Source organism: Oncorhynchus tshawytscha, linkage group LG11 (genome assembly GCF_018296145.1).
Source record: "Oncorhynchus tshawytscha isolate Ot180627B linkage group LG11, Otsh_v2.0, whole genome shotgun sequence".
In the NCBI taxonomy this organism is placed as follows: domain Eukaryota; kingdom Metazoa; phylum Chordata; class Actinopteri; order Salmoniformes; family Salmonidae; genus Oncorhynchus; species Oncorhynchus tshawytscha.
This window is the reverse complement of record NC_056439.1, coordinates 13,625,529-13,644,622: the sequence shown is the minus strand read 5'-3', so window position 1 is coordinate 13,644,622 and position 19,094 is coordinate 13,625,529. Positions and strand designations below refer to the sequence as shown.

Here is a 19,094-nt window from a genome sequence, read left to right as displayed (position 1 = left end):
TGAAAGATAAACATCTTGTTCATCTACCCATCATGTCCGATTTTTAAAATGTTTTACAGCGAAAACACATCATATATTTTTTTAGACCACCACCAAATCAAAGGAAAAACGCAGCCATTTTTTCCAGCCAAAGATGGTCACAAAAGCAGGATTAGAGTTAAAATGAATCACTAACCTTTTGAAAATCTTCATCAGATGACACTCATATGACATGTTACACAATACATTTATGTTTTGTTTGATAATTTGCATATTTATATCCACAAATCTCGGTTTACATTGACGCCATGTTCAGAAATGCCTCCAAAATATCCGGAGGAATTATAGAAAGCTACGCCAGATAACAGAAATACTCATCATAAACTTTAACTAAAGATACATGTTGTACATATAATTAAAGATACACTGGTTCTTAATGCAACCGCTGTGTCAGATTTTTAAAAAACGTTACGAAAAAAGCCTACCATGCAATAATCTGAGACAGCGCTCAGACGTAAAAGTATTTCTCCGCCATGTTGGAGTCAACAGAAATACGAAATGACATCATAAATATTCAAATCAAATCAAATTGTATTCCCTTTATTCCCTTACCTTTGATGATCTTTCATCAGAATGCAGTGCAAGGAGTCCTGGAGTTCCACAATAAATCGTTGTTTTGTTCCATAATGTCCAATTAGCTGCATTTGCTAGCACTTTCAGCTCAAGTGCCCAAAAGCTGACGCTGGTCCAGGACAACTCGCACGAAAACTTCAAAAATATATATTCCAGGTCGAATAAACTGGTCAAACTAAGTAGAGAATCAATCTTCAGGATGTTATTTTCATATATATCCAATAACGTTCCAACTGGATCATACGTTTTCATCTGCAGCCAAATGGAACGACGGTGGCACCCACAGAGAAATGCGCCACAGGAAAATTGCATTCTGTCAAGACCGTGACTATTTCCCCTCCCATTCGGTCAAAGTTCACACCAGAAGCTACATTCCACATTCTACTGAATGAGGACATCTAGTGGAAGGCATAGGAAGTGCTACCAGATCCATATCTGGTTGGGAAAGGAAGGGGCGATGACGTCAAATTTGACCCACATTCAGAATTTCACTTCTTGTTTGGAAGATTGCCTGCCCTATGAGTTCTGTTATACTCACAGACATAATTCAAACAATTTTAGACACTTCAGAGTGTTTTCTATCCAATAGTAATAATAATATGCATTTATTAGCAATCTAGGACAGAGTAGGATGCAGTTCACTATGGGCACGCAATTCATCTAAAGTGAAAATACTTGCCCCCTATCCCCAAACAAGTTTTAAGAACAAATTCTTATTTACAATGACGGCCTAGGAACAGTGGGTTAACTGCCTTGTTCAGGTGCAGAACGACAGATTTTTACGTTGTCAGGTAAATGACTGTACATTATGTCACACTCATGTTGTATGCTGATTTTATTCACTTGCTTCTCCTTTTATTTTAGCAGCCTATTGCAAAGGTGCTACTACTATTAGTCGTTGTTGAGGTGTTTGGATTCATGGTATGTCCTAGCACGTGCGCTGGCAATACTATTACTTTTTTTTAAAGAGTTGTGCTAACAGTGTTTAACTCCATCTGTCGGCAAAGTGACTACAATATACTTGATTTGGTGCAGAATTGTAGCATAGTGGGAGTGGGGGGCTCTAGGTGGCAAATTTCGGGAAACATAGTTGCAAAATGTACTCTAGGTTCTTTTAATGGAGAGAAAGGTGCTGTCCACTAAAATAGTTTGTGAGAAAGAAAAGAGAAAGGTTGAGATGCAGGAAATGACTTTTTAGACAGTTCAGACATGAAAGGCAAAACAGAGGTAGATAACATTTGATATGAAGGATGGAGTAGTCTAGACATTTATTTAGATTGATAATTTGGAGACTCCAAGAACGCATCCCAAATGGCACCCCATTCCCTATACAGTACTTACTTCTGACCAGGGTCCATAGGGACGCACACTTGGAGTTGCGTTAATGGGAGAGTATTGTCTGGCAGCTACCTCTGAAGACGCCCCTATTGTTTTCCCTCCAGCACCTCCCATTCCCCTTGACTGAGCTCACATACACACATAAAGATGTAGAAACACACACGGACACACACTCAGATGCCGATCAGACAGAAACACACACAACCTCATCCTTTCCTTTTATTTCCCCTAGCCCCTGTCACTACTGCCCGCTGTCTCTCATCTGTTCCCTTTTTCCAAAAACACCCATGGACATATGGACCCCTCAAATCCTCCCCTACACACAGACGCATACACATACTTCCAATATCATAGTCTGTGCCAATGTGGCTATTGGATTTTAACGATCACTGGACCAGCTTCTCTGTGACTCATTAGTCATTGTCGTTTTCTGTTGTTTATTTAATCCTCTCCTTCTGCCTTGCTGGCTTTTGTGAGAAACGAGGGCAGACATCTGCCGTCCGTGCCTCCCTCATCTCTCCGGACCACCGAGGTGGCAAGTGCCGGGCAATGGATTGTGTGGGTGTGTGTGTGCAGGCGAGCAACGCTATTGTGTCCCTTTACCTAATCCCAAAATCAATGTAATGAAGCATAGTCTACAGTCTGGCTAGTGGTACAAGGCTACCCTAAAGTAAAGCCTAGTTATTCAGTGTCCTTAATACAGTTTGAGTGAAATAACATACTCACACAACTTTCTTGGTCAATTGTCCTTCGTGAAAACCCATTAGTTAAATTTAGGTAATGCTTTACTTGAACCCATAACAGATATGGATGAGTAAAAAATATAAAACAATACACTTGAGTCATCTTGGAAGATCTGTGGTGTGGTCCACAGACTACATACCCAAACAAGAGTTGAAACATGGCATCATTGGCCAACATAGATAAAGAATGCCCCTTCGATGAACCTTAAATGGTTAGTCCATCCAAATATGATACTTTTCTGTTTGTTTTAAAAGATTGGATGTAGTCTACAGGGAACAGATGGCAATCCACAATAGGTTTTATACCTAACTTTTTGGGAGTAAAAAGAGAGCTGTAGTTAGCATGGCTAATTGCTCGAGGCCTCAATTCGCATTGAAAACTAGCATACCAAAATAATAAATATATAACAATTCCAAAGGGAAATGGGTTGCTCCACGAGTGCCTTTTATGTCCCTCAAACATTGTGTGTAAGTTTTGATAAAGCACGTAATTTAACAGTTGGATAACCTACACTCTGACTCCAACTAAAGTAAACCATGTTAAATATTCAAATAGCAGTGTGTTTACATGTCAATAACTGTATTTCTTTCTCAAATCCCCCTTTTTGGAATATCCCACGACATGTTCGTCCAACTTCTGGGAAGATTTAACCCCAAGATTTGCACCATTTTAAAGCTCTAGTTATTTTGTTGCTTTGGGAAAGATATTCTCAATTGTACTTACTTAATGTGATTAATTTACATTTAGTCCATCAGGTTTAAGGTCAACCCTGTAGTATGAACTGAACTTCCATTTCAACATGGTAAAATGATTTTTTTTTTTTAAAGAAACATTGAACATCTAATAGTCAAGCAGGTGAGCTGGTTCGACTTTTTATATACAGTTGAAGTTGGAAGTTTACATACACCTTAGCCAAAATCATTTAAACTCAGTTAACACAATTCCTGACATTTAATTCTAGTAAAAAGTCCCTGTTTCAGGTCAGTTAGGATCACCACTTTATTTTAAGAATGTGAAATGTCAGAATAGTAGAAGAGAGACTTATTTTTTTCTGCTTTTATTTCTTTCATCACATTCCAAGTGGGTCAGAAGTTTACATACTAATTGAGTGTATTTGATAACACTGCCTTAAAATAGTTTAACTTGGGTCAAACGTATCAGGGAGCCTTCCATAAGCTTCCCACAATAAGTTGGGTGAATTTTGGCCCATTCCTCCTGACTGAACTGGCGTAACTGAGTCAGGTTTGAAGGCCTCCTTGCTCGCACACACTTTTTCAGTTCTGCCCACAAATTTTCTACAGGATTGAGGTCAGGGCTTTGTGATGGCCACTCCAATACCTTGACTTTGTTGTCCTTAAGCCATTTTGCCATAAATTTGGAAGTATGCTTGGGGTCATTATCTATTTGGAAGACCCATTTGCGACCAAGCGTTAACTTCCTGACTGATGTCTTGAGATGTTGCTTCAATATATCCACCTAATTTTACCACCTCATGATGCCATCTATTTTGTGAAGTGCATCAGTACCTCCTGCAGCAAAGCACCCCCACAACATGATGCTGCCACACCCGTGCTTCACGGTTGGGATGGTGTTCTTCGGCTTGCAAGCCTCCTCCTTATTCCTCCAAACATAATGACGGTCATTACGGCCAAACAGTTCTATTTTTGTTTCATCAGACCAGAGGACATTTCTACCAAAAGTACAATCTTTGTCCCCATGTGCAGTTGCAGACCGTAGTCTGGCTTTTTTAAGGCGGTTTTGGAGAAGTGGCTTCTTCCTTTCAGGTTATGTCGATATAGAACTGGTTTTACTGTGGGTATGGATACTTTTGTACCTGTTTCCTCCAGCAATCTTCACAAGATCCTTTGCTGTTGTTCTGGGATTGATTTGAACTTTTTGCACCAAAGAACGTTCATCTCTAGGAGACAGAACGCGTCTCCTTCCTGAGCGGTATGACTGCTGCGTGGTCCCATGGCGTTTATAGTTGCGTACTATTGTTTGTACAGATGAACGTGGTACCTTCAGGCGTTTGGAAATTGTTCCCAAGGATGAATCAGACTTGTGGAGGTCTATAATTTGTTTTCTGAAGTCTTGGCTGATTTCTTTAGATTTTCCCATAATGTCAAGCAAAGAGGCATTGAGTTTGAAGGTAGGCATTGAAATACATCCACAGGTACACCTTCAATTGACTCAAATGATGTCAATTAGCCTAACAGAAGCTTCTAAAGCCATGACATACTTTTCTGGAATATTCAAAGCTGTGTAAAGGCACAGTCAACTTAGTGTATGTAAACTTCTGACCCACTGGAATTGTGATACAGTGAAATAATCTGTCTGTAGACAATTGTTGGAAAAATGACTTGTGACATGCAAAGTAGATGTCCTAACCAAATTGCCAAAACTATAGTTTGTTAACAAGAAATTTGTGGTGTGGTTGGAAAAACTAGTTTTAATGACTCCAACCTAAGTGTATGTAAACTTCCGTGTGTGTGTATATATATATATATATATATATATATATATATATATATATATATATATATACACATATATATATATATACACACACACACACACACACACACACACACACACATATTTAAATACACAGTGGGGCAAAAAAGTATTTAGTCAGCCACCAATTGTGCAAGTTCTCCCACTTAAAATGATGAGAGAGGCCTGTAATTTTCATCATAGGTACACTTCAACTATGACAGACAAAATGAAAAACAAAATCCTTAAAATCACATTGTAGGATTTTTAATGAATTTATTTGCAAATTATGGTGGAAAATAAGTATTTGGTCAATAACAAACAAGCAAGATTTCTGGCTCTCACAGACCTGTAACAACTTCTTTAAGAGGCTCCTCTGTCCTCCACTCATTGCCTGTATTAATGGCACCTGTTTGAACTTGTTATCAGTATAAAAGATACCTGTCCACAACCTCAAACAGTCACACTCCACTATGGCCAAGACCAAAGAGCTGTCAAGGACACCAGAAACAAAATTGTAGACCTGCACCAGGCTGGGAAGACTGAATCTGCAATAGGTAAGCAGCTTGGTTTGAAGAAATCAACTGTGGGAACAATTATTAGGAAATGGAAGACATACAAGACCACTGATAATCTCCCTCGATCTAGAGAGCATTTGGATGATCCAGAAGAAGATTGGGAGAATGTCATATGGTCAGATGAAACCAAAATATAACTTTTTGGTAAAAACTCAACTCGTCGTGTTTGGAGGACAAAGAATGCTGAGTTGCATCCAAAGAACACCATACCTAATGTGAAGCATGGGGATGGAAACATCATGCTTTGGGGCTGTTTTTCTGCAAAGGGACCAGGACGACTGATCCGTGTAAAGGAAAGAATGAATGGGGCCATGTATCGTGGGATTTTGAGTGAAAAACTCTTTCCATCAGCAAGGGCATTGAAGATGAAAAGTGGCTGGGTCTTTTAGCATGACAATGATCCCAAACACACCGCCCGGGCAACGAAGGAGTGGCTTCGTAAGAAGCATTTCAAGTTCCTGGAGTGGCCTAGCCAGTATCCAGATCTCAACTCCATAGAAAATCTTTGGAGGGAGTTGAAAGTCCGTGTTGCCCAGCAACAGCCCCAAAACATCACTGCTCTAGAGGAGATCTGCATGGAGGAATGGGCCAAAATACCAGCAACAGTGTGTGAAAACCTTGTGAAGACTTACAGAAAACATTTGACCTCTGTCATTGCCAACAAAGGGTATATAACAAAGTATTGAGATAAACTTTTGTTATTGACCAAATAGTTATTTTCCACCAGAATTTGCAAATAAATTCATTAAAAATCCTACAATGTGATTTTCTGGATTTTTTTCTCATTTTGTCTGTCATAGTTGAAGTATACCTATGATGGAAATTACAGGCCTCTCTCATCTTTTTAAGTGGGAGAACTTGCACAATTGGTGGCTGACTAAATACTTTTTTGCCCCACTGTATATATATACACTGCTCAAAAAAATAAAGGGAACACTTAAACAACAATGTAACTCCAAGTCAATCTCACTTCTGTGTAATCAAACTGTCCACTTAGGAAGCAACACTGATTGACAATAAATTTCACATGCTGTTGTGCAAATGGAATAGACAACAGGTGGAAATTATAGGCAATTAGCAAGACACCCCCAATAAAGGAGTGGTTCTGCAGGTGGTGACGAGACCACTTCTCAGTTCCTATGCTTCCAGGCTGATGTTTTGGTCACTTTTGAATGATGGCAGTGCTTTCACTCTAGTGGTAGCATGAGACGGAGTCTACAACCCACACATGTGGCTCAGGTAGTGCAGCTCATCCAGGATGGCACATCAATGTGAGCTGTGGCAAGAAGCCCTCCATGTGCTCGCCAGAGGTAGCCTGACTGCCATTATGTACCGAGATGAGATTGTCAGACCCCTTGTGAGACCATATGCTGGTGCGGTTGGCCCTGGGTTCCTCCTAATGCAAGACAACGCTAGACCTCATGCGGCTGAGGTGTGTCAGCAGTTCCTGCAAGAGGAAGGCATTGATGCTATGGACTGGCCCACCCGTTCCCCAGACCTGAATCCAATTGAGCACATCTGGGACATCATGTCTCGCTCCATCCACCAACGCCACCTTGCACCACAGACTGTCCAGAAGTTGGCGGATGCTTTAGTCCAGGTCTGGGAGGAGATCCCTCAGGAGACCATCCGCCACCTCATCAGGAGCATGCCCAGGCGTTGTAGGGAGGTCATACAGGCACGTGGAGGCCACACACACTACTGAGCCTCATTTTGACTTGTTTTAAGGACATTACATCAAAGTTGGATCAGCCTGTAGTGTGGTTTTCCACTTTAATTTTGAGTGTGACTCCAAATCCAGACCTCCATGGGTTGATACATTTGATTTCCATTGATCATTTTTGTGTGATTTTGTTGTCAGCACATTCAACTATGTAAAGAAAAAAGTATTTAATAAGAATATTTCATTCATTCAGATCTGGGATGTGTTATTTTAGTGTTCCCTTTATTTTTTTGAGTAGTGTTTGTATATATATATACATATATATACATATACAAACACTACTCAAAAAAATATACACACATATATACATACATACACACATCACTTTTTACCCCTTTTCTCCCCAATTGGTAGTTGTAGTCTTTTACGGGAGTTACAGTGATGGGACAAGAGCCATGCGTCCTCTGGAAAACGACCCCCCAAGCCGCACTGCTTCTTGACACATTGCTCACTTAACCCGGATGCCAGCCAGAGGAAACACTGTAAACCTGGCGACTGTGTCAGCATGCATGCGCCCGGCCCGCCACAGAAGTCGCTAGAGCGCGATGGGACACTGACATCTCGGCAGGCCAAACCCTCCCCTGACCCGGACGACGCTGGGCCAATTGTGCGCTGCCTCATTTTTATTTTATTTAACCTTTATTTAACCAGGTAAGTCAGTTTAGAAAAAAAACTTATTTACAATGATGGCCTAAGAACAGTGCATTGTTCAGGGGCAGAACGACAGAATTTTACCTTGTCAGCTCGGGGATTCGATCGAGTAACCTTTCGGCTCTAATCACTAGGCTACACCTGGCGCCCCTCATGGGTCTCCCAGTCGCGGGGGCAGCTGCGATACACTACAATGCAGTCCGCTGCGCCACCCGGGAGGCCCTGGTTCTACTCTTTTTAGTAATTGTCTGGTGTTTTGTGGTGGAAAACTGAACATAACACATTAACCCTGTTACCCATAAATATATAGGCCACCAATGTTCTTAAAAAGTTCAAACATTGTTGTGAAGACTGCATTCAATCTCCCTTCCCTGTTTTCCATACAACATGCCAATTTAAGATGAAATCAACCCTTTCACTTTTATATAAAAACAATTCTTAATTTAAATTACACTAGCCAAAAAGCACTATGTATATAGCATGACCCAGCTATGTGATTCTATCCAAACCACAGAATACTAGGCTGATTGGAGAATGAACAACGCAATACAAACGGTTGCTATTTAAGAATTGTGGACACTGCATAGAAACACTAACCTGTTGCATTTTCTCCAGGTCCAGACTCGGCCTCCCAACCTCTCCCCCGTAGCTGTGCCTGTGCTTCGTATAGGGAACCGCTGACTGGTCAAAGTGGGTCAAGATAATGGGCCTAGCAGCAGGCTGCACCACCTGGAACTGTAGCCGAATGGGCGGTGGGGGCTTGAGGCTGCGAGGCGGGCTGGAGCTAAAGAGCACTGGGCTGGGGGAGGCCTCCAGGCAAGTCCCAGGCTCCAAGGCCGCCACCACCGGACCACAGCCGAACAGGTCCCGCACCTCCTCGTCGCTGGAGGCACTGCTGTGGTGCTCGACGTGGTGATGGTGCAGCATCCACTTCTTGCCATCTCCAACGCCGCGGCTGATTCGCTCCAGCTCTTCTTCGGAAGAGTGGTGGTCCAGAGTTGGGTCTAGAAGGAGGTGTAGGTGACAGAGGCATGCCGGGGAGAGGGGACCCTGGTTGTGCTGTTGGCTGGTGGCCAGAGGGGTGAGGCCGCCGTTCCGCCGCCTCTCTGAGGGGGGCAACCAAGAGTATAGGTCAAAGTTGAAGAGGCAGAAATAGCAACAAGCTTATTGTCTTCTTCTATACTGTGTTACCTAGAAGTTGCTTAATCTGTTAAATGACCATCTTGTACACATCCATGTAACAATGAAGACCATAGACGACTTGGGTTGGTTTGAGCGAGCGGCCCACATACCTCTGTCAATCTGTGCAAGCTCCTGGTTCTCCCCCTCGGAATCGTCGCTCTCTCCTCCCTCCCCACTGCAATGGTAGGAAATCTAGAAGGAAAGGGTTAAAGGTTAACTATGACATCAGGCAACATGTGGCTCTCAACCAGTTAAATGAGTTAGCATCAGTACAAGCCACTCTTTGGGGCTTTAAGCAACATGGTGGCCCACTAACCCAAAAGCTCAATCAACATGAATTATCCAAAGAAATTGTGCAATGTAAAAAAGGTCAAAATTAGCACAACTCTGTTTCACATGTAGCGTGCATATCATGCGAACACCTAAACTTGGTCAAATGGCCTATTCTTCCTGAAAAATGCCTTACACTCAAGTTGGAATTTGGAAGATGGATGAAGTTACAAAAAGCTTAAATCTAGGCCAAGTCTGCTCTCTACAAGACAGCCTCTTCAGTTCAATGTAAACCCTTGGCAGACTGTCCCTTTAAAAAAATGAGATTTCAGTCTTGTGGTTCGATGTGGCAGTTAGGGGATGTTAGTCCCCTCATGGGGGACAAAACCAGTATCTCTTCCTCAAACTGTCAGATTGAATCTAAGATAAATCAAGAAATCTGTAATTAATTGTAATTAACGTTTTTGCAGAGGTTTTAGTATAGAGCAATTTTACATCTAGCTAAGGTATTTGTATTTTTTTTACTTGAGAAATACTGCACCAATGTGTCATCTTATGTTAACAAAGTCAGATCTGATGGGCAGGTCTGTCTCACTGTCTGTGTTCTGCGGTAAGATTGGATAGAGCGCAATCCCAGCAGCTGTGTAACCCGTGTTAGTGGGCAAATGAGCATTGTCAAAATCAAAACAACCCTCAAGTAAGTCATGAACTCACAAAACTCAGTTTTGGATGAGACTGACTTTATGAACAAAATTATCCTATTTACATTTTGACACTATATATAAATGTTTTGACTAATATCGATGCCACATATTTTTTATCAGATAGGCATTTTATTGCCTTCAGTTGTGCTTTAAGAGCATTCTCCTTTTGAGGAGTCTACGACAACAAAAAGACAGAAACCCAACAGACGGCAGCACTAAGAGTTAAGTAACGCACCACACTGAGTGAGGCCAGGCCGAGCAGCTGCCATCTGTGCTCACATGCACACACAGACTCAACACCTCCCCTTCCAACTGAAGCACTTCAAACAGTGAAAAGGAGAGAAAGAGAAAGGAACCAGTGCTCCTCAAGCAAGCCGCATACATTACTTGTGATAAACCCGTACCCTCCAAGTACCTTTACAATCAACGGTAAAGACCTGCAAGTCTGTGAATCAGTCAAACTTCTTAGTCATTGTACAAAATAATCTGCAGTGGGACGAATACGTAACAATCATGGTTAGAAAGAGAAACAAGAAAGGTTCAATGTGCCAAAGGCTGACCTGGTAGCTATATACACAGGCTACATTCACCCCTGCCTGGAATACGCAGCACCAGCTTCGCATTGCTCCTTAACTCAAGCCCTCTCTGATCAACTGGAGCGTATCCAGAAGTATGCTTGCAGAATCATCCTCAGCACAGCATATCCTGAATAGATGGATGCTCTGACTTCATTATCACTACCCTCACTTCATGAGAGAAGAGAGAAACTGTGCCTTTCAGGGACTGGTTACCCACTGCCTGTCAAGGACACGTGTCAGGAAGGTCCACCCAAAGTGCCCTCTTCTCTATCCAACAGGCCAAGAGAGATATATAAAAGTTGTCCATAACCTACGCAAACTAAATCAACAACTCAGAGTCCCCTAAATGTATATTGAAAAAAAAAACTGAACATGTAAAGTTGGTCTCATGTTTCATGAGCTGAAATAAAAGATCACAGAAATGTTCCGTACACAAAAAGCTAATCTCTCATATTTTGTGCACAAATTTGTTTACATCCCTGTTAGTGAGCATTTCTCCTTCGCCAAGATAATTCCATCCACTTGACAGGTGTGCATAGCAAGAAGCTGATTAAACAGCATGATCATTACACAGGTGAACCTTCTGCTGGGGACAATAAAAGGCCACTCTAAAATGTGCAGTTTTGGCACACAACCCACTGCCACAGATGTCTCAAGTTAAGGCAGCGTGCAATTAGCATGCTGACTGCAGGAATGTCCACCAGAGGTGTTGCCAGATAATTTAATGTTCATTTCTATACAATAAGCCAATGTCATTTTAGAGAATTTGGCAGTACATCCTAACGGCCTCACAACCGCTGACCACGTGTAACCACACTAGCCCAGGACCTCCAAATCTGGTATCTTCACCTGGTGATCGTCTGAGACCAGCCACCCGGACAGCTGATGAAACTGAGTACTTTTGTCTGTAATGAATCCCCTTTGTGGGGAAAAATGAATTGGCTGGGCATTGCTTCCAAATGGGTGGGCCTGGCTCCCAAGTGGGTGGGCCTATGGTTGTCCCCCTGTACAGTCATGTAAAATCCACAAATGAATTCATTTAAATTTACTGAGTTCCTTATATGAACTGTAACTCAGTAAAGTAGTTGAAATTGTTGCATTTTGCATTTATATTTTTGTTCAGTATACATAGTCATGAATTGTTTTTTTGTATGTACTGTAATATCCATGCATTTCAGTGACTGCCATATGTAATATCTGTAAAACTTGAACATTACTTCTTCTACATACAAAAGGTGTGCATTCAAAGTTTTACTGCCATCACACGGTCACACCTGCCATCTCCATGACATCACCCACTAGCACCGCATTTGACTGGGGTGTGTGTGTGTCGCTGTGGGGCCCAACACATTCACAGGGCTGGAGGGAGCTTGCATTTCCTGACAGGGATATGAACCTTTCAAAAAATTCAGAATAGGTAAAAAAATATATATGTTTCCCCCTTACCACTGATACAGGATCAGGTAATCTGATCGAAGATCAGTTTTTAAGGGCAACTTCTACCTCAAGCAAGGGGTTAAGGGCTCAAATCCAGGTTAGATGTCAAGGGTGTGCCCCATCTTGGAGCAAGTCAGACACTATTGTCTGTGGCAACAGGATGAGTCAACATAACAGTGACGTTGCATGTTGACTTAACTATTTGGCGGCATTTCAGGGAACATGGTATTAACTGTTTATAAGGACACCAGGTGACTAAGAGGGAACACACATACACACAAAGGTAAAAAACAAAACAACATTCATACACACGATAAACACACATTCACATGCACACACATTAACGTTGCACTTAACTTCTTTGGGACAGGGGGGCAGTATTGAGTAGCTTGGATAAAAAAGTGCCCAGAGTAAACTGCCTGCTACTCAGGCCCAAAAGCTACAATATGCATATAATTAGTAGATTTGGATAGAAAACACTCTGAAGTTTCTAAAACTGTTTGAATTATGCCTGTGAGTATAACAGAACTCATATGGCAGGCAAAAACCTGAGACAAAATCCAACCAGGAAGTGGGAAATCTGAGGTTTGTAGTTTTTCCAAGTCACTGCCTATCGAATATACAGTGTCTATGGGGTCATATTGCACTTCCTAAGGCTTCCACTAGATGTCAACGGACGCTAGCATCCCACATATCCCAGAGGAGTTAAAGGACATACATGCACGCACAGTAAAGCCAAAGTTATTCAGTGTATGTACGACTGGGGTAAGGAACTAGGCTATTTATCACACCAAATATCCTTACATGTTCTGCTACATTCCTTCTTCGCAGTCCCAGTTAGTCTCCTTATCTATGTTACATACATTCACCCCACATTGGAAAAACAGGGGACATTTGTTTTATCTGAGGAACTCAAACAGGGTTCAAATAATTGGACCATGAAAAATGCAAATGTCTATGGGGTTTTCATGACTAATGTACTTGGGATCCATGATACTTGTGTTGAGCCTGTAGACTAGTATCAGAGGGTACTCTTGAAAAGGACATCAATGTTATGCACAGTGAAGTGTGTATAAAAATAGATTATTTTTGCAAATGCATGGTAAACATAAAATATGATATAGGTCATGCATGTATGTATTCAACAGTTGAGGGAACTGTGTGTCTGGGTGTTTCTGATGAGATTCTGCACAAGAGAGAAACTAACTCTTGAGATGTGCATATGCTGTGCAATGGAGCTGAACTGATTTTCTTACTGTTTGAGCAGGGGACCATTAGGCTATTAGATACAGCAACACCTTGCCTTCAAATCTAGGGCTGCACATTTTGGGGAATATTCAAAAAGGTGGAAACTTTCCATGGGAATTAATGAAAATATGCAAATTAATGTTAATACCATTTAAATGTAGATGTTTTTTGGATTGGATATATTTACCATATCATGTGGAGACAGAAACATATACCTAATCATAAGTAGACATAATTGCAAATTATTAAATACGTCCAATAGCAATGTTTAAAAACAACTTAGTTACGAATTTAACTTTAATTAAATGAGTTGACTCTTCACATGGGATGATTTCACTGAACAACAAAAGGGAATATTGAATTGATCCCCAAATGTTCCATCGCATCTCCCAAAAACGTTTTCAACATACATCTGAAAAATGATTGTTCCTATACTAAAGCTTTGGTTGTCTTCCTCTCAGGCTTCCATGTCTTCTCCCTGGACATCAATGTCCATCTCTTGAACATCAGACTGAGGCCTCTTCTTCACTGTCACTTTCCAACCCTGTTGAGGATTACTCGATAGCCACCAAATTTTCAACCTGGTCAGCCTGTTGCGTGCTTTGGTGTGTGTGTTCCCAAATAAGGACCAGTTGTGCTCTGAGGTGGATGATGTTGTTGGGATTTGGAGGATGGAGGCAACATGGGAAAGAGCCTCAGATCCATAAAGTCCCTTCCACCAGGTGGCTGATGAGATATGTTAGCACAACTGCCATATTGCATCTCCATCCCAAAGCCCTTTCTTGGAAGTGCACTTCACCAGACTGCCAAGAACCCATCCCTCATCCAGGCCAAGGTGGTGAGACACGGTAGTGATGACACCATATGCCTTGTTGATCTCTGCACCAGACAGGATGCTCTTGCCAGAATACTTGGGGTCCAACATGTAAGCTGTGGCATGTATGGGCTCCATGCTTTTTGATGCATTTCAGAACTGCAGTTTCCTCTGCTTGGAGCAACAGTGAAGTGGGCATGGCAGTACGGATTTCTCCCCTTACATCTGCAAGCAGAGTCAGAACATCAGACAGGATGGCACTGTCTCCTTCAATCTATTCAATGGCAACTGCTATACAGTGGTCCCTCCGTTAAAAGTTGCAGCGTACTGCTGCGCAGCTTGCATGGTGCCACAGAATTCTATGGAGTGTTATTTAAAAGTGTGACCTACTGGTACAATTAATGCTAGTTTGACCACCCGAGGGCATCTTTGAGAAGCATTTGATAGCCTGTACTAGAGAATGCGGGAACGTGGGAGACGTGGGAGGTTCAATTCCCCAACGGGGAGGAAGGAGTAGGCTGTCCTTGTAAATAAGAATTTGTTCTTAACTGATTCCATATGTGTTATTTCATAGTTGTGATGTCTTCACTATTATTCTACAATGTAGAAAATAGTAAAAGTATAGAAAAACCGTGGAATGAGTAGGTGTGTCCAAACTTTTGACCGGTACTTGCTTAATTAGATTAACATTATGGCGTTTCTATTCCAAGAAAAACAAAAAACCTTCTGGGTGTCTGTTAGGATGGAACATAAAATATGGTGCTGTACAAAGTGACGGTCAGGAGTATAGTACTGGGCTGTTTAGCTAAAGAATCCCTGTGTCGTGCGGGCATGCGGGAGACCGGGGTTCAATTCCCCGATGGGGAGGAAGGAGTCGGCTGTCCTTGTAAATAAGAATTTGATCTTAACTGACTTGCCTAGTTAAATAAAAGTTACACTAAGAGCATAACATTTCTATTTCCCAATTCTAGTCTAACCAATACCCAAACTGAGATTCGGTGAAAATAAAAATCTCACTGATTTATCAAGACCAGTCCCCATGCTTGTCTCAGAGCAGCGTGAAACGGTGCTAAAAAAGTTGTAGGCTATCGCTTCTAACTTCAATATGCTCTTTAAATAAGGACTTACACCACTTTTAACAGCACATTACTCAACGCTAGTGAGACTCATGTCGCCCTACAGTATATCAAAAAATATGACGTGACTCTCCGCCAATAATTACATACAGAATATTTCTGTAATTCATTGAGATTTATTCCCATAGTAATTCATTATGGATCCATAACTAAATAAACAAACATCGGCATTTTGAAAGAGTATTTTATCATTATTTTATCAACGAAAGCATAAAGACTTAGTTACATTGTTTTAGTTTGAATGTGCAGACTGGCACTAAGAACAGAAAAGCGGGAATGTTTCCCTTGTCAGCGCCGTTATTAGTGCAATGCCCCTTAAAGTGTTGCCAGTTTGGCGGGGTAGGGGGTCTACCCCCCCATTCCCCTTCCTCCTCCCTTCCCCATGGGCTCGGTCGGTCTTCTGTGCGCGGCTCTGCGGTTCATCCCGTGCCCCCTGCCCTAACCCTTGCACGTTTTCAGTGGATACAGCTGGAGAACTGCAAGGCAATCCCATTGTGCGCCACTTGGGAGCCATGAACAATATATATTGTCCTGCTAATAACAGGGTTAATAATAGATCTGTGAGAATTTCCAAAAGGATTTGATCTAATTCTAAATTAATAACAGCTTTGTTTAAAAAAAATAACATTTAGGAGATGATTTTGTTTCCAAATAATGTAAAATGTGCGAGAAAAAGGTCATTCTTGAACATGGGGTGAGAACGTGTTACTAATTTGTAAATAAAGCCACAGCTATGCAGCGCCTTAGACCGTTGTGCCTCTCAGGCACTGTATAACAGGAGCGATCGGGAGTTGCCTACAGTAAGACCAAAATAATCCTAACAAAATAAAATTATCTAAAAAACAGTGTAAAAGTTTAAGTAAGTAATACTTAATTAAGTTGTGCACAATTATCAGTTTCTATTTAGGTTTATGTCGCCCATTCATTGTCAGTTAGGACACACAGTAGAACCCAAAAGCACTGACTTATGCTAACTGCCCCTTGCGCTGGTCTGGTGGAATGAAGTGGTGATATAGGGTACCATACTAAACCACAAATTACCTCTAAGTCCCACAGGGTAAGCTCTCAATTTTTAAAAGGAGGAACCACTAGGTTTCAGGAGTTTCAGGCTGCTTACCAATCTCTCCCAAAATACATCCAGGAGGATCCTCTTGATGGGGCTGTCCATATTGGCAGACTGTGATATCGCCATTTCTTGGAGACTCCTTCCCCTCCAGGAGACATGTCAAACATTGATGACAACACCAACCCAACGGGTGTTGCTGGGTAGCTTCAATGTGGTGCTCTTATTCTTCTAATTTTGCTTGGTGAGGTAGATTGTTGCTATTACTTGATGTTTCCTTGGCTCTATTGTAGTGTAACCATTGCTTTCAATGCCATGATGTCCTTGAGGAACAGATTCAATGCATGAGCAGCACAGCCAATGGGTGTAATGTGAGGGTTGGACTCCACTTTAGACCAAGCAGCCTTCATATTCGCAGCATTGTCTGTCACCAAAGCAAATATCTTCTGTGGTCCAAGGTCATTGATGACTGCCTTCAGCTAATCTGCAATGGAAAGACTGGTGTGTGTTGTCCCTTGTGTCTGTGCTCCTGTAGAATACTGGTTGAGGGGTGGAGATTACGTAGTTAATTATTTCTTGCCCACGAATATTTGACCACTCATCAGAGATGATTGCAATAGTCTGCTTTCTCTATGATTTGCTTTTTGTTGAACTTTTTAGATAAAGCATGTCTGGTTGAAGGGGTGTAAGCTGGACACATTCAGTCTCTTCCAGGATGTGTTTTTTATGTTAAAAATTTCTGGGTTATCTGAATTTTTTCAGAATAGAGTACTGACCACTCTTTTTGTTTGTTTTACTTGTTTCTTTATTTTCTGGATTTTCTTTTCTCATTTTGTTAATTTATTCTATGACGTTATCAAGTAGGTATAAATACTTTTTGCCCCACGTCTGAGCTTTGTTTGTTTTACGTTTCTTTAAGTTTTTATTCTACATCAGCGTTAAACTAAACTAGACATCGGGCCGATACCGATGTTGGCATTTTCAGCTAATATCCTGCGATTCCGACATGTTCACCGATACATCGTGCATCCCTTACCCTTGGAAGTTACTGTTAACATTCCCTTTAGCAATCACATTATTGTGTGTGTGCGCGCATGTGTGTGTAACGTAAACTTACTGACTACCACTAACGCCCAGTCCCAAATCGAGCCGATACCCTATGCACTTGGTGGAGATTAGATAGATCCAAGCAATATTGCGATAAATGACATCCAGCCTATCATTGGACAAAAATGACTGCTAAATTATATATACAGTGCCATCAGAAAGTATTCACACCCCTTGACCTTTTCAGCCTGAATTTAAAATGGTTTACATTCTGATTTTGGGACACTGTCCTACACATAATACCCTATAATGTGAAAGTATAACTATTTTTTGGCAAGCATAAATAAGTTCAAGATTCAAAATGATCTTAACAAGTGACATAAGTTGTGTGGACTCACTGTGTGTGCAATATAGTTTAACATGATTTTTTAAATGACTACCTCATATCTGTACTCCACACATACAATCATTTTCCCTCAGGTCGAGCAGTCCCTCAGGTCGAGCAGTACATTTCAAACACAGATTCAAAAACAAAGACCATGGAAGGGCACCTATTGGTAGATGGGTAAAAAAAACATAAGCTAACATTGAATATACCTTTGAGCATGGTGAAGTTAATTACACTGGATGGTGTATCAATACACCCAGTAACTACAAAGATGCAAGTGTCCTTCCTAACTCAGTTGCCGGAGAGGAAAGAAACCCCTCAGCAATTTAACCACGAGGTCAATGGGAGTTAAATGGCTGTGAGAGAAAAGAAACTGAGGATGGATCAACAATGTTGTTGATACTAACTTAAATGGCAGAGTGAAAAGAAGGAAGCCTGTACAGAATAAGGCACTTACGTAAAACTGCAACAAATGAGGCAAAATTAACCTCTATGTCCTGAATACAAAGTGCTATGTTGGGGGAAATCCAAAACACCACATCATTGAGTGCCACCCTTGATATTTTCAAGCACTTGTGCCTGCAAGTGGGGCGGCAGGGTAGCCTAGTGGTTAGAGTGTTGGACTAGTAACTGGAAGGTTGTGAGTTCAAACCCCCGAGCTGACAAGGTACAAATCTTTCGTTCTGCCCCTGAACAGGCAGTTAACCCGCTGTTCCCAGGCTGTCATTGAAAATAAGAATGTGTTCTTAACTGACTTGCCTGGTTAAATAAAGGTACATTTAAAAAAAAAAAATTAAATCACGTTATGGAAAGACTCACAGATAGATTTGTTATAAATGGCTGCCAAAAGGTGATTCTAACGCCTCACTTCGCGTTCTTAGGAAACTATGTAGTATTTTTTATTTTTTTATGTATTATTTCTTACACCGTAACCCCAGGAAATCTGAAGTCTTATTACATACAGCCGGGAGGAACTATTGGAAATAAGATGTCAACTTACCAATTAAATTTGATTTGACATGTACAGTGCATTCGGAAAGTATTCAGACCCCTTGACTTTTTCCACATTGTTACATTACAGCCTTATT

At 41.3% G+C, this 19,094-nt stretch overlaps 1 protein-coding gene across 5 annotated transcripts in view; it reads right to left on the bottom strand.

Moving 5' to 3' along the window:
* LOC112234387 overlaps positions 1–19,094 on the bottom strand; it is a 70,567-nt gene that overhangs the window by 38,487 nt on the left and 12,986 nt on the right. For all 5 annotated transcript variants that reach the window (XR_006084532.1, XM_024402465.2, XM_024402464.2 and 2 more), the window contains 2 exons: positions 9,432–9,513; positions 8,737–9,245 (listed from right to left, as the gene is read on the bottom strand). Coding sequence is in view for 4 of the 5 variants with exons in the window: in XM_024402465.2 (XP_024258233.1) it covers positions 8,737–9,245; positions 9,432–9,513 (591 nt within the window). In the remaining variant the exon portion in view is untranslated. The remainder of the gene's footprint in view (positions 1–8,736; positions 9,246–9,431; positions 9,514–19,094) is intronic.